The sequence below is a fragment of the Penicillium samsonianum genome (assembly GCF_028829775.1).
Source record: "Penicillium samsonianum strain IBT 33392 chromosome Unknown utg000001l_segment0_segment0, whole genome shotgun sequence".
Lineage (NCBI taxonomy): Eukaryota > Fungi > Ascomycota > Eurotiomycetes > Eurotiales > Aspergillaceae > Penicillium > Penicillium samsonianum.
The window spans coordinates 1,583,206-1,597,855 of NW_026643259.1; the positions used below are offsets into that span (position 1 = coordinate 1,583,206).

Genomic DNA, 14,650 nt, shown 5'->3' on the forward strand with positions numbered 1-14,650 from the left:
GATAATTCATGAGCTCCATGGAAGAAAAAAGCCGGAGAAGCAAAAAGGGCACATATTCTTGTACATCAAACGTGTCCATCGATGGATGGATCTGGTGTATAGGATGTGGGGGATTATGAAGTAGATGATATTCTATTTACCGAGGACCGATGTAGTGTACGGCGATGCATAGGTATATGATGATATCAAGTCAGGCGTGCCCAACAGAAACTCCGCAAAAAGCAAGACGCCAGTGATGCTGAAGCTGAACAAAAACAAGTAGACACAGGGTATATAAACAGACAATTTACTAGATGTCTTTGACCTTTTCAGCTTGACGCCACAGCATTGCGTCTGGACCTTCCTCGCTTGATTTTGTGTCGCCGGCAAAGTTCCCCTCTGCGTTGGGATCCTGTCGGGACTTGGAAATCCGCCTCTGCCATCCGAGCATCACGGGTAGGAAGTGCCACAGGTCGAACTCTGGCCACATGACATCGAGGAACACAATCTCCGTGTTCTCATGAGTCTGCCAGAGCATAAAGTCACTCAGCCGTTCGACGCCCGAAGTGCGGACCAGGATATCCAGGGGCGGAGTACCCTTGGTCAACATGTGGTCGTTTAGAGTCTGACGAGAGATGGTTTCGGGGGAGATGTAGACTGGGCTATCTGTCTCAGCCGCAGGCCTCGGTGGTGAGCCGCCCTTGGGGTCTTGCTGATTTCCGAGGTGGAGGGTTGTGGAAGACGAGCAGGAAGACATCGACCCGTAGACTCGGTCGGAGTACTCATGCCGGGGAAATGTGTCATCATCTTGCCCCGAAGAGCCAGACGTAGACTCAGAATCACTGTGTGATTCATGTGTTGTCGAGCCGAGCGTCTGCGCGCGGATATTATGTGTGATATGGGATTCCGAGAAGCGGGAAGCAGCAGCCGCGGAGCGACCCTGTTGGATCGGCGTGGTATAATCCTCGACCGTGTCGCGGATAGCGGAGGTGATCTCGTCGCGGGAGGTGTAGGGAAAGCAGATATTCAGGACGCGGTCTCCGTTGCGGCTGGTCATGTCGACAGCTTTGTTGACGGCCTCCAAAACGTCGGGTTTGAGCATGTCAAGGCGGCCCAGGATGCGAACCTTTGCTCCGTATCGATCGAGCAGGTCTCCGTGTTGAGCCATCTGGGACAGCTTCACCTTGGCCATTTCCATGAGCGCATCCACCTCGAATTTCGAGCGTTTGAAGTTCTCGATACTGAACGCGTAGATCGTAACTACCTTCACTCCGCTCTTGTAGCAGACTTCGAGGATCTATTAGTCGTTAGTATCGGCTATAATACGGGTGCTGCCGTGTAACGCCGAGCTGCCAAAATGTAGCACTCACTCTTGCAAGAGCTTCAAACCCCAGATTGTGTCCCTCCACTGTCTCAATTCCATGTGACCGGGCAAAGCGCCTGTTTCCATCCATGACAAAGGCCACATGCTGGGGGACAGGGCCCTGTTGGAGTGCGCCGATCAGCAATTCCTTGAGGCTCGTGATGGCGTACTCGGCAGGCGGAGAGGAGAGGAACCAGTTCCGGAGACGCGACATATGCATTGAACCCGACATGATGAATATGTGAAAAGGAATATAAACCCCCTAAACTCCGCAGAAAAATGGAGGAGTTGGGGTAGAGACTGGATACGGAGTAGAAGAAGATAAAAGGCGCACGGGTAGCGGCTGGCCGGATTTGGCTTTGTACTACAAACCGCGACGTGGTCAGTTATGACAGTCTTTGCTAAGGGCAATTTTTAGATTTTGAGGCGATGCAATTACCTAGGCTACACTATTTTCATGTGCAATTTTAGATTCTAAGGGGCTCTGTTTTTGCCCCCTTGCTCTTAAGCCCTGTGGAAGGAAGTGGCGAGGCAAAAACGAATCATGAGCCAAGATCAGCCTAGCCAAGATCAGCCCAGCCAAGATCACTAACTTTTCATAATTGGTTTATCTTGGATGGTACCTATAGCCATAAAAGTATGTTGCCTTTGGATATGACATTCGTATCTACATCTTATACCGTCTGTGACTATAGGACAGTTGTCGTGTGCTGAATCGCCCAGGATGTACATTCATAATCACAAGATTTCTTCAACTATAATTAGCTGACCCCCAAGGTGGATGTTTGATGACATTCATATTCATAAAAAACAGAGAGGATATCTTGCATGGTTATATAAGAGCAAATACATACACAGCTTCGCGCTGAACACCGTGGTTGATGCTCGGGATGATAAAGGATTAAATGATCAAGGCAGTCCACATCTCAAAGATCTTTTCGGGACTCCTCAGTGCTGGATGGAGTTCCAGGGCCCGAGCTGGCCATATCCCAACTTCCATCTTCGCTTCGACGCCGACGACGCTCTCCACGCTCCCTCATAGCATCACGGATCCGTGAACTGACGTCCTCAAGCGGGTCTTTCGGGGTGAGAGAGCTGAGCGGCTTCAGTCCGTGCCGAGACCCAGGTCGGGCGCTAGCAGATCTGCTGCGGCTACGATTACGACTAGGAGGTCGCGTAGAGAAGAAGCCAATGTTGGCCAGGTTGTGGAAGGACTCGTTGCGGGGCAGGGGCTCTGAGGAGGGCATTTTCATGGCATGGTCTGACACGCTGGTTCTTCTGATCTCCGGCGGTCCGTTGTCGGTCGTGGTATCGGGCTTGCTCGTTTCTCGGAATGGATCGGTGACAACCCGAGCAGCATCAAAGTCGGGGAATAGCTCAGGTCCCATGGTATTGATCGCGTCTGTCACTTGATGAGCTAGTGCAGCGCGTCTCTCTCGAAGTTTCACCAGCGTGTTGGCCGATGATGGGTTCAGAGATAGAACAAGCGGGCGTAGTGACTTAATGATGTCCATGCCCACTTCACCGATTCGAAGAGCCGCAAACGTGATTGTGGGGAAGAGCACCATGCCGATCATCACTACCGACCAAAGTGGCACCCAGTCTGGAACCATTCCATTGACTCGGTTCCAGTACGTCCAATAAGTGAGGGCAGCAGTGTAAAAGGCATAGAGTGCCGGAGCAAATGCAAGGGCAATAAGAAGCTTCCATGTGGCCATGACATCTCGGCCTTGAAGTTTCACTGTAGAAGCAGCCAGTGCTTCCTTGGACTTCTTTGCGGAGAGGTACTTGGTCGCGATGAAGACGGGGGTGAAGAGCAGGAAGCCGGGGAGCGTCCCGATTGCCAGGAGTACTAATTTGCCCAGGCGATAAACCAACGTGGCCACCACCTGCAAGATGGAGAACTTGGCGTAGGCCACTTGGTGATCCCGGATTCCAAGAAGACGAAGCTGTTTGTTATATCCTACAATAGACTTACGTAGTTCGACGATCCGGGGATCGTCTTTGAAGTGGGCATAACCTTTCACAAGACGGCGGTTCAGCTCCACAACCATAGGAAGAGGAAGATTTTTGCCTTTGGTGTTGTATAGACGACGGGCAGCTTGGATGACCTTTGAACTGTTAGCGGAAACATATTTCCCGAAACGGAAAGAAGCTTACCATAAGAGTTTCATAATCGGGACTAGTGACAGTGACTGAGACGAGACTTCCGTAGATGATTTCCAGCAGAGCACCGACAGACTCCCGTCGTTCGCCTTGCTTGAACTGCTCCACCAATTCCGAGGGAATGTCAATTGGAGTACCAAACTCAATAACGGCCCTGGAGCGGAACTTGTGGGCATGGAAATAGTTCATGCCACAAGGCACGATCTTCAAACCACAGTCAGGGTTTTCAGCCAGGGTGCCTAGAGCCATCAGGGCGACACCAGCTGTATCATGTCAGTAAATCGTTCGGACCTCTTGAACACGAAGAGCTTACCTTTCAAGGGAAGCAGTGTAGTGCGATCATGACTTCCACCTTCCGGGAAGATACCAACACAACCGCCTGTGCCTAGTCTTTTGAATACTGCCTGATAGACTGCGGTCTGATCCACATGGGGAGCAACCTTGAATTTGGTACCCTTGAAATCCGGATTCTGCTCGGATGCATCTCCAGTGAAGTTTCCGTCACTGTCAATATCTTGCCGTCCAGTAAGCTGGGCCAGCGCATCCCTGTGCTTGAAAGGCTTCTTGAGCACCAATTCCTCCGGTCCTTTGATCTCGGCGATCGCAGTACTGTGTGACGTTCCGTTGATGGTGGGTAGGGCAATAGTTCCGTCCTTCTCGAAACCCTTTCCTTCAAAGTTGGTTCCAACACCTCGCAGCAGAGTTGGCTCGTTGATCGGGTCGGGAAGATAGATGGTGCCGGTCCCGGGTTTCAAGTTGTCCATAGCACGTGCCACGGGCAGCGTCCCAACTGCTCTCGCGAGAAATCCGATGAACCTGCGTTTGAAAGACTTGTCCGCGATAAGCCATGAGATCCGACGTTGCGCTTCGCTGCGAATGACGCGCATCAACACCAAAGAATCCACGAACTGGGCGAACATCCATCATTAGCATCTTGTGTGTGTGTGCTGTGACCGGAAGCGAGCGGCATACCTGGTTCGCATGGGGAGCTGCCACCAGAATGATGGGACCGCGGCGGGGGATCTTCCATGAGCCTCGGGGGTGGACTTCGCGGAAGAAGAGGTCGATGAGCACGGAGAATGACCAAAGGACCAAATCATACATCCACCCCACGAGGGGTGGGATGTACTGGCCTTTTTCTCCCATTGTGCCGTAGAAGCCCGATGGGCAGTTTCCGAGGGAAAGAAGGCTGGAGGGTCGTCAAAGGGTCGTGAATGGGTTATGATCTCGACATGAAGTCCTTGGAGAAAAGATGAACATAAGTACCGCTAACCGGAAGAGCTTGGGATCCACCTACTTGGCTGTTTCGAGCCTCAGATCACCACAGGCTATCCAATATATTTGAGAGACAGGGTATCAGAACATGAAATCAAGGGAGAAACATAAGAAGAGGGGAAGAGTTGAAGTTCGAAACTGGAAGGTTTGAGCGTCTTCCAAGGTTAGCGCGCTTTGGCTCGGACGCTTCTAGAACGTGACATTTTGGAAACGAGTTAGAACAACGTATGATTGAACTTTGAACGTTGAAACTGAAGTAACTCTCTTGTTCTCTCTATGTATATGCAACTGTTACATGCTACATAAGCTAATAATATGATCAGTCACACTAATAAAAGCTCTGAACCTCTTCTAACCCCCTTCCAGCTGAGCACAGGCCATAACATTATTAAATATTGCGACATTTGCGACATGACAAGATAACATCCCAGTATGAGATGAACCTTTCAACTTTCCAATCAAATAATCCCAACACACATATGCATAGTGTTGGGATTCGGTGATCAAAGCGTCATGCGGTTCCAAGTTTTTTGGATGGGATCGGCCTGGAAGCTATAGCCAAGCGCATTGAAGTGCGTACAGCATTAAGCTTAACATGGTGGAGACAACGTTGTTTTATATACACAGACACAGTTGATATAGTTAACTACATAGTATACTGGAATTAACATCAAAATGATCTACAAACAAAGTACATACCAAAAAAAAGCAGTTTCCACACCGTCCACACCGTACAACGTGGAAGTTTCCCCTGCAGGTTTGTCTCCCCGCCTGCCCCGCCTTTCCACTTCAACTTCCCTCGATTTGATATTGCAAGTCTGTACTTCACTCGAAACCCTCTAGACCCTCTGAGCAGTGGCTTTTTGATCTTGTCTTCGGGGAAATCTACAGCCTTGCTTTGGTCCCTCCCCACGCCGTCCACACCCAATACCACACACACCCCACCTTTCATCTACCAGGTCGACATCCAACCTGACCACCATTCTCCTGCTAGGGGTTTGGCTGATAACAACAGTGTCACATGCACCTGGAATGATCTCGCATCATGTCTCTCAAGTATGCCTCTGCTCCCATGGCTGTTTCTCTCCGGGGCCCGCCAGGACCAGACCCATATAACATTGGAGCATCTATACTGACTGCCTAGTTGGGTAATGCTTGATGACCAGGACGGCTTCGTCCGTCTTCCCAACGAACGTTTGATCTACTCCTCCCCTCCTCGTACTAGTGTCTCTTTGACTCCGCCGTCCGGATACAAAGGCGCAGAGAAACTTTCAATCCAAAGCAGTGCCGGCTGCATCCACCTCACCAACCAAAGAGTCAGCATTCATCATGTCCCTATCTTCTCATCATATTAACCCTCGCCAGGTTGTCTACCTTCCCGCATCCAAAAGCAATGACTTCCAGTCCTTCTCGTCACCTCTCTTGAATGTCCGTGACTCCCATGTATCTGCGCCATTCTTTGGACCCAATGTATGGACAGCTCTGGTGCAACCAGTATCTGGAGGTGGCATTTCACCGTCCCTGCCTGCTGTTCAGTTGAAAGTGACATTCAAGGAGGGCGGAGCTTTTGACTTCCACACCAACTTCGAGCGGATCAAGGAACGACTAGAGCAGGCTGTTGAGAACACAAGCGAGGGCACTCGAGGCCAACAAAATGTGGATCTCTCAGCAGTTCATTTGGAAGAGTTGCCTGCATATGAAGCCCCGCCTAATGCTAGTCAAAGTGCTAGACCCAGCCAGACACCAGAAGAGTCGCAAAGCAGTCGAGCATCTGACACCGGTACCGAACCCGTGGAGCCGCCTCCATGTTACGAGGAAGTTCAGTCGCAGAGTGTAGCCCATGAGCTGGAGGAGCGGCTGCGACGGGCCACCTAATCTTTCGGGAGTCTATTACAACATGCCATTATATCACATATTGAACTGGCCACGTTTTATTCTCTATCTCATGTACATTATGTCCCCATCAATTAGCAATTAGCGACACCAAAGCGGTGTTTACCCACTTAGAAATGGAGATACGGAGAGTTGATATGCTCGCCAACGTTGATTCTCAGCAAACAATAGCAAAATTATCCCATATCTCCGAGATCCTTAGATCAAGCAGAAACAACTCCAGTAATAACTTCCCCATAAACTGTACTTGTCAAGTCCCGAACGGCGTTGTAGCCCACTGGCCAATCACGTGCCGCATAATTGGCGTCTCTCAGCGGCCGGGCCTTTCCGATTTTCCAGTCCGAAAGAAGCAGCTCTTGGGCAAAACCAACAACCTCCCTCAATTACAACCCCCTTCCGCTTTCCCACCCCCACACAAGACCTCCGGTCATCATTCAATTGATCTCTGTCGCAATGGGTCTCTCCGACTTTTTCTCTGACGTCGTCTCCTCCTTCGGGTTCACCGAGGCCCAGGCTGAGGCTCCCGCTCAAGACACCGAGACCGAGACCACCACCCAGGAAGAGCCCGCCGAGAAGGAGGAGTCCGCCTCCACCGAGTCCGCCGAGACCGAGTCCGCTGAGGAGACCCCCGCTGAGGAGGAGTCTTCTGAGGAGGCTCCCGAGGAAGAGGAGGCTGAGGCCGAGGAGGAGGAAGAGGAAGAAGAGGAGGAGGATGAGCCTGAGGACATCAAGCCCAAGCTCGAGGAGGGTGAGTGACCTTGCTGTTTTTCTGACTTTTGCTTTTTTTATTCGCGTTCCATTGTCGCCCATGTCATGCGATCGTTGGACGTGAGTTGTTGTTCGCACCAATTGGTCTTATATGTCAGGATCCGCGCCTGGGTTATAAAACTGCCAATGGCATTGCAAAGACGAGTTCTACTAGCTTTCTCGATCGGAATCTAACTATTACTCTCAGAGTGCGCCCACTCCGCCGTCTGCGCTCCCTACAAGCACCACTACGACGAGTGCGTTGAGCGCGTCACCCGCCAGGAGGAGGATGAGGACTACAAGGGCCCCAAGGAGGACTGCGTCGAGGAGTGTAAGTGCAATTGACACCAACTGTGGAAGCAGACAAAACCATGGAATTGCCTCCCATCGAGTCCTGATTGTGCGACTAACATAACCCAGTCTTCCACCTCACTCACTGCGTGACCGCCTGCGCTGCCCCCAAGCTCTGGAGGGAGCTGAAGTAAACGACTCTTCCATTGAGTCTTGATTTCGGCGTTCCAACCAACCCTCGCATCGATCTGGCCCACGAATAACTTTCGCTCTCCACCGCATCGATACGGGGAACCCCTTGGACTGAAACGCTGGAAGAAAAACCAATCCCGCTTTTATGATAGCTGCCAAGGCGGACTGATAGCCTGGTAGCTTGCCGCCTTGGATTGAGAACGCAGGATCGATCCAGAAACGTGAAATTTTGTTTTCTGGTCGTTCCTTGCGTATGTGTGCGCATATGTATTGTGTTTTCAGGGCAGGGAGGAGGGCTCGGAGGAAGCAACAAAGAATAATAGATCATTTGCCCTCCTCTTTTAGCCTTGCGTGTACAGATAGCTGGTCTTCCGCCTGTTCGAACTGTGCTTTTGTTTATTCTCTTGTTTTAAAACGAATCTCATCTGTCTAGATTGGCATTGTGCTCTGGTAGGCTAGGCTTATAGCCATATCCAACTACAGGGTGCATATAAGTCGGTTATGCATTGTCATGACCAGATTATCGATCCACAAGTATGCACAATTCGCTAACTAAGACTGACAAGAATAGTCGGCGGCTTATGTGGCCTTGTCAAGTATTTTATGGTACTCTTCTCAGATGGTCTTTTCGGATTCTTATTAGTTAGTCTTTTCAGATGTCTGTTTTCGTAGATAGTCTCCCCCCTTCTCAGTTTGGCAGAAAAAGGAGGGGGGAAAGCATACTTTGTATGTATAACCTTTGATATATCGACCCAAATCGCATCAAGCAAATTCAAAAGGATATTAGGGTAACATGAATAGGGTATAGCTTGTGCTGATCAGAGGACAGCATAAAGACTCGTCAAGAGCACCGTAGCTATGGCGCGGCAATCAATAAAAAAGAGCGAAACGTCACAGCTCTTCCAAAGTGTTGACATGGACGAGTCACACATCCAAAAACCCTGATCGCGACACAGTCCTCAAGTCTTGATCAGAGTATCAGTATCCGCAGCAGACTCATCAGACCTAACCCTCTTAGCATTATCATTCTCAACCGTCCCAGCCAGCTCCCCAACCTGCTGCAACTCAACACCACGATCAACCTCCCACCTACGACGATGAACATCTCTCCCAAACAGCCCAATCGTCAACGGAAACGGGGCAGCCACAACAGCAACCACAGCGGCAAACACCAACGCATTCCGCATATTATACGGCGGCGCACCCCCAGCCCCAGCCTTCAACGCATCCTGAATTAGAATAAAACACGCACCAAGCAACTGTCCACCCGTCCAGCAGATGGTACTCCCAATCTCGGACGAGACCGGATAAGTAATCTCAGCCAGGTACTCTAGCACAATCGGCAGCATCGCGAAAGACGCCGCGCCCAGTAGCGCCATGACCACATACGAAGGCGGGATTCCTGCCGCACTGCCCGGCGCGAAAATAAGTCCGATGTACGTGACTGCTACCACGGGCACTAGCACCCGGATGCTGCCCAGGTAGTGCTTGTATCGGTCTGTTATCGGTGACATGATTGCTGACGTGACGAGTCCCACCACGATCAGGATGGCGCCTGCAATGCCGGCTTCTGTCTCGGAGAACCCGTGCGGACTGAGGATTTGGTTTAGCAAAGAGGAGACGCTGTTGAAGAAGCCCACGTATACAGAGAATGGGATGAAGATCTGCCAGAATTCCCATGTGCTGGTTAGTTTGCGCACTGCGGCGCCCAGTGGCGTGGGCGGCTTTGCGGAGGATGCGCTTGCGGGTGTTGGTGGTGATGCTGGGAGGAAGAATGATGGGATTGCTGCGACAGTGGACTGTTTGTTTACATGGTGTGAGCAAGAAAGAGAGAAAGTACCAATGGGTGGATTAGCTTTTGGGGGGGGTGGGTGGGCTTCACGTACGATGATCGAGATGTACAAAACCATATTCGGAATATCAGAGGGTTTCGACGCCCACTCCGAGTCGATTAACTGGCCCAGGGCTGCGCCGAGTGGGTTCGCCAGACTGGCGACTGCTGTTGCGCTCGTGCGGCCTTTATCTGAGAACCAGAGCTCGCTGTATCGGGTTGGTGCGCAGAGGCAGAAGGGCTGCGCGAAGCCTATTAGGATCTGGCCGAACATCGCGAGCCCGAAGATGCCGCCGTTGGCTCTGGTACCGGCATATCTAAGCCAGTTGCCGACTAGTAGAAGTGTGGCGGTGGTGATTATAGCTGGTTTGGGGCCGCCTTTGTTCAGGATCCAGATAACGATGCTGGGAATATGGTTAGTGAATGGGATACTTGGAGCGGGGTTTTTTTTCTTCTTTTGCTTAAAATGACGATTAATGCATACTTACGGGCTCACAGCACAGAACGCGAAGAGGTAGGCAGTGCTCATCCAGTTAATAGCGCTCTCCGAGACATCGAAATACTCCGCGGCCGTTGTCGAGATGGACGAGAAGGTCAACCACTGTATATGAGAGTCAGCATACATGCAAACTCAATATATATGGATTAATCGAAACGGAGAGCATACATCCCAACTAACGACGATATTCAGCAATACCAGCTGTGCCAGACCCCAGAAGCGTCGCTTGTAGACCTTGTAGATAGGTCGAGAGCCCTGCTCTGTATCTGGAGAGCGCACGAAAGTCGACATGTCCACAATTCTGACAGAGCAAATTCATTCTATGCGGGCCTCTATAAGTAAATGAAACAAAGCGGGCAGCTCACATTTAATTGGCCTTTTTCCACGTTACTCTGGGGGATCCGAGGTACATGCAACCGGGGGGTACTTGGCGGTACTCGACCAGCTCTACTGTAACATCACATTGCACAAGTACTATCAAGTACTACACAGCGGGGTTGAGCGTTGAACCATGTGAGCATTATATTAATTTACAACTGTTATAGCTGTTGGATATTGTATACAGTAGGTATACAGTGCAAAGTAGAATGTATATGTATCTCTACAATATAGTGGATTCCTCTAAACGCATCATCGAATCATCTCTTAAGAACAAAGAAAGTGGAAATGACCAACCTTGGAACTATCCCGAGATCTCGTATACGTATTCAGGGGTTAGCTTACTTGGATACATCTACGGAGTATAATGTCTACAACATACGTGTACAATTATATTCAAATCGAACATATCATTTATACTTACCGAGTACTGCAATTGTAAACATAGAAATTGCCGTGGCTGAACCCTAAGGTGATGCCGATCGTCTGTTTTCTCCTTCAGTCCCCGCCATCTTTTATTTAATATTAGCCTCTACTTTCGCTAAATAACCTTCAATCCCTCTCCACAACTATTCTCCTAACTCAGAGTGACCTACTACATTTCCTCCCGATCGCAAACACCAGCGCCCCCAAAATCCATGATGCGTGACGCCTGTTCCTGAATTTCCCCTAACGAACCATTCCAATCGGAGAGTCCCTGGCCATTGAACGGCCATGAATATCAGTATGCGCTCCAGCCAGTCCTCCTACGGGGACCCGCGGTATCTCTCGACCATGACTGCCTCCGATGCTCCAGCTCCGGTGCCGCCGCACGGAAAGACACTTGTGGACGGGTACCGGGATGCCCTAGACCCCCAACATGAGGAGCGGTCGCGATACAACCCAGTGAGTAGAGACACCACACGCCAACCCAGGACTCCAGCTGACCATGGTTTCTTCATTTCTGGTAGCTCAACCCGAGTCATCCGCGAAGCTCGGCTCTCCTGAATGCCAACGACCCCGTCGCCATGTACCTATTGACCGAGACCGCCATAGGGGATAGCACGAATTACGAAGTGCTATCCTTCGAGGAGGTGGAAGAGCTGAAGAAGGAAGTCACATTACTGTCCACTCGCATCCAGGGCACGAAGCGGAAACTGGCGCTCGAAACGAAACTACGTGACGCGGCGCAGTCTCTCGGTAGGCTCTACAGCCCGCCCAGTCCGCGGAGCAGCGGCGAATACGGTGCCGATGGTTCGAACTCACGCCGGATAAGCCGGGGTATATTTGGTCGAAGTGGGGCTTCTGAAGCCCTTGACAAGAGCGATTCCGAACTCGCGGTCAGCCAGAGGCGATGTGAAGAGTTGGCGCAGGAACTCTGGAAGCTGGAGAAGAGGTCTCAGACGATCAGCCAGCGCTTACTGGAGCACACTGCGGGTGTCTTACAGATGACACACAAGGGTCTGAAGAAGGGTCCTAAGAACCCTGCTCCGCGCACTTCGGATAGCGCCTATGATGATCACAAATTCGACGATCGCAGTCTCTATCGGACAACCGAGCATTTGGATAACTATGGCGTGAATGGGAAGATCGAGGCCAACGCGGCCGCCGTAATGAATACCGAGGCCATGCAGGCTACAGAGCGACGATTGGAGGAACTTAGCGAGCGCATACATGACATGATGATACAGTCCAACCCAGGTGAATTCATCGATCCTCCCCCGCAGCTGTCAGGGGGTGGAGGGCCCGTCAATCCCACAGCAACGGTCGACGCTCACTTGGACTACATCAAGAATGGCATGAATAATATAGTCTTGCATACGGGAGACGTTCCTGCTCCCGTGGCCGCTCGCGGTATTTCACCTGAAGCCGAGGGCGCCTGGAAGCACCAACTCACCGAAATCAACAATCGAGTGCAAACCATCGTTGACCGGTTTGGTTTGACCCGTTCGCCAACCTTGCCTCCGCCCCCTGATGCGTCTCACGGCGACGGGCTGGAAGAACAACTCTCATACCTCCAGACTGGTGTAGATGGCCTGGAGAGTCGAGTGGATGGAGTACTCGAGCAGAAGAGTATTCTCACCACGCAAATCCAGCAGCAACGCGAGCTCAACTCCAAGTCAGACGCCGAACGCGATGCCCATATCGGCGACCTGACGGAGCAGTTGACCCAAATTCGCAGAGATCTTGAAGTATCTGAGCGTGAAAGCAACGCCAACCGTGACGAGCTGGCTCTTGTTATGGGACAGCTCAACGCAATGCGCCACAATGGTACTTCTCAGGAAGAAGCCAAGGCAACTCTGGTTCAGGCCGAGGGCGAAGTCGCGCGTTTGCAAAGCGTTGTTACCTCGTTGCACACCGAAGCTGATGCCAGGATCAACGAAGTCAGCGAAGCCCGAGACGCTCAAGATCAAGCAGAGGCCGAGGTTAAGCGTCTGCAACAATACATCGACGATGTGCAGAGAGACAACGATGCCAAAGCAGAAGAAGTCAGTGATGCCCGCGACCGCGCAGAAGGCGAGGTCAAGCGCCTACAGGTCGTCATTGCATCATTGCAAAATGATACCAACGCTAAGAGCGAGGAGGCCAGAGAGGCTCGTGACCATGCGGAAGATGAAGTGAAGCGTCTACAAGTCATCGTTACGTCGTTGCAGAACGATAACGACGCTAAGAGCGAAGAGGTCAGAGAGGCCAGCGAGGCGTGTGACCATGCAGAAGACGAAGTCAAGCGTCTCCAGGTGGTCATTGCATCGTTGCAAAACGATACCGACGCTAAGATGGAAGAGGCCATAGAGGCTCGCAACCATGCAGAAGACGAAGTCAAGCGTCTCCAGGTGGTCATTGCATCGTTGCAAAACGATACCGACGCTAAGATGGAAGACGCCATAGAGGCCCGCGACCGTGCGGAAGATGAAGTCAAGCGTCTACATGTCGTTGTTGAGACTTTGCAAAATGGCACCGATCGAGGCGAAGACGTCAAGGAAGCTCGGGACCGCGCGGAGAACGAGGTCCAACGCCTGCAGGGCGTCGTTGAAGCGCTGCAGAACGATAGCGATTCCAGATCCGAAGAAGTTAGGGGTGCTCGTGACCGCGCAGAGCAAGAGGTGTCTCAACTCGAAGCCGCAATCCAACAGATCCGGATCCAATCTGATGCCCGTATGAAGGAAGCGGATGATCAGCGCGCGCAGTCCGACCACAACGCCACTCGCCTGCAGAATGAGTTGACTGAGCTTGAAGGCGAGATTGTGCGGGTCACAACTGAACTGACAATGGCCAAGGCGGAGCTGGATGGTGCCTATGGTAGCCGAGCCGAGCGCGCGGCAGAGGGGGCATCCAACCCTAGTATTCAAAGGGAGAACGATGCTCTGGTTACGCGAAATATTGAGCTCACTGAGGAACTGGCCGCTCTGAAGAGCCAGCGAGGAGGTGGCGATCTTCAGCAGCGGGCGGATACTCTTGAAAGAGAACTTCGTGAGACCATTGATGACTACGAAGCCATGACGAAAGCCAGCATCGAGTTTGAGAAGGAACGCGAACGCTTCGAAAGTTTCATTGACAGTCTTCGGGATCGTTGCGAGCAACTTGAGACACAACTGGCGGAAGAACGTATCAGCTGGATGAACTTGAGTAGTCCCACATCTGTGGGCCGCGATGGCGCTTCTGAGACGACATCTACTATGGTGCTCAAGAATGAGTTCAAGAAGATGATGCGTGACACGCGCAACGAGAACATGAAGATACTGAGGGTGAGTTGATGTTGTACCTTTCTCTCTCTATTCAAACTAACTGACACCTCCCAGGCCGAACAAGAAGAGCGTCGCAGAATTGAAGGGTTGCTGCGAGCCCTAAGAAAGGAGCACGCCCAAGTGACTGGCAAGCCAATGCCCAGTCCAGGTGGCACTCCATTATGATCATGACATTCAACGTTTTCGGGTTTAGAGCGCGTATTCATTCAAGAGTGTACATATAGACTGTTTTGTATAATATTTCTTTTTGGCTTGATCTTGGCAGGCACGATGAGGGTTTTCGAGGAAATCACATACTCATCTTTGGTATT

At 51.3% G+C, this 14,650-nt stretch overlaps 6 protein-coding genes across 6 annotated transcripts; 3 read left to right on the forward strand and 3 right to left on the reverse strand.

Annotated features, from left to right (window-relative positions):
• Nucleotides 1-289: 289 nt before the first annotated feature.
• N7471_000629 (undecaprenyl diphosphate synthase family protein) lies at nt 290-1,574 on the reverse strand (the record flags this gene model as incomplete). Its single annotated transcript, XM_057273350.1, has 2 exons — nt 290-1,276; nt 1,350-1,574. The coding sequence occupies 2 exons, from the start codon at nt 1,572-1,574 to the stop codon at nt 290-292; spliced, it is 1,212 nt and encodes a 403-aa protein (XP_057141529.1).
• A 452-nt stretch (nt 1,575-2,026) lies between these two features.
• Nucleotides 2,027-4,895, reverse strand: N7471_000630 (putative glycerol-3-phosphate acyltransferase Sct1). The gene is made up of 5 exons (XM_057273351.1): nt 4,806-4,895; nt 4,481-4,748; nt 3,822-4,416; nt 3,503-3,771; nt 2,027-3,453 (listed from the first exon to the last, which is right to left on the reverse strand). The coding sequence occupies exons 2-5, from the start codon at nt 4,652-4,654 to the stop codon at nt 2,269-2,271; spliced, it is 2,223 nt and encodes a 740-aa protein (XP_057141530.1). The 5' UTR covers nt 4,655-4,748; nt 4,806-4,895; the 3' UTR covers nt 2,027-2,268.
• Nucleotides 4,896-5,828: 933 nt separating this feature from the next.
• On the forward strand, nt 5,829-6,658 carry N7471_000631 (GRAM domain-containing protein; the record flags this gene model as incomplete). Its single annotated transcript, XM_057273352.1, has 3 exons — nt 5,829-5,839; nt 5,928-6,099; nt 6,149-6,658. 3 exons carry the CDS (start codon nt 5,829-5,831, stop codon nt 6,656-6,658), a joined length of 693 nt encoding a protein of 230 aa, XP_057141531.1.
• A 471-nt stretch (nt 6,659-7,129) lies between these two features.
• Nucleotides 7,130-7,908, forward strand: N7471_000632 (cytochrome b-c1 complex subunit 6 family protein; the record flags this gene model as incomplete). Its single annotated transcript, XM_057273353.1, has 3 exons — nt 7,130-7,424; nt 7,632-7,754; nt 7,844-7,908. The coding sequence occupies 3 exons, from the start codon at nt 7,130-7,132 to the stop codon at nt 7,906-7,908; spliced, it is 483 nt and encodes a 160-aa protein (XP_057141532.1).
• A 957-nt stretch (nt 7,909-8,865) lies between these two features.
• N7471_000633 (putative cell surface receptor/MFS transporter (FLVCR)) lies at nt 8,866-10,527 on the reverse strand (the record flags this gene model as incomplete). The annotated part of the gene is made up of 3 exons (XM_057273354.1): nt 8,866-10,141; nt 10,226-10,338; nt 10,405-10,527. The coding sequence occupies 3 exons, from the start codon at nt 10,525-10,527 to the stop codon at nt 8,866-8,868; spliced, it is 1,512 nt and encodes a 503-aa protein (XP_057141533.1).
• Nucleotides 10,528-11,153: 626 nt separating this feature from the next.
• N7471_000634 (involucrin repeat protein) lies at nt 11,154-14,645 on the forward strand. Its single transcript, XM_057273355.1, has 3 exons — nt 11,154-11,499; nt 11,565-14,339; nt 14,394-14,645. The coding sequence occupies exons 1-3, from the start codon at nt 11,329-11,331 to the stop codon at nt 14,502-14,504; spliced, it is 3,057 nt and encodes a 1,018-aa protein (XP_057141534.1). The 5' UTR covers nt 11,154-11,328; the 3' UTR covers nt 14,505-14,645.
• Nucleotides 14,646-14,650: the final 5 nt, after the last annotated feature.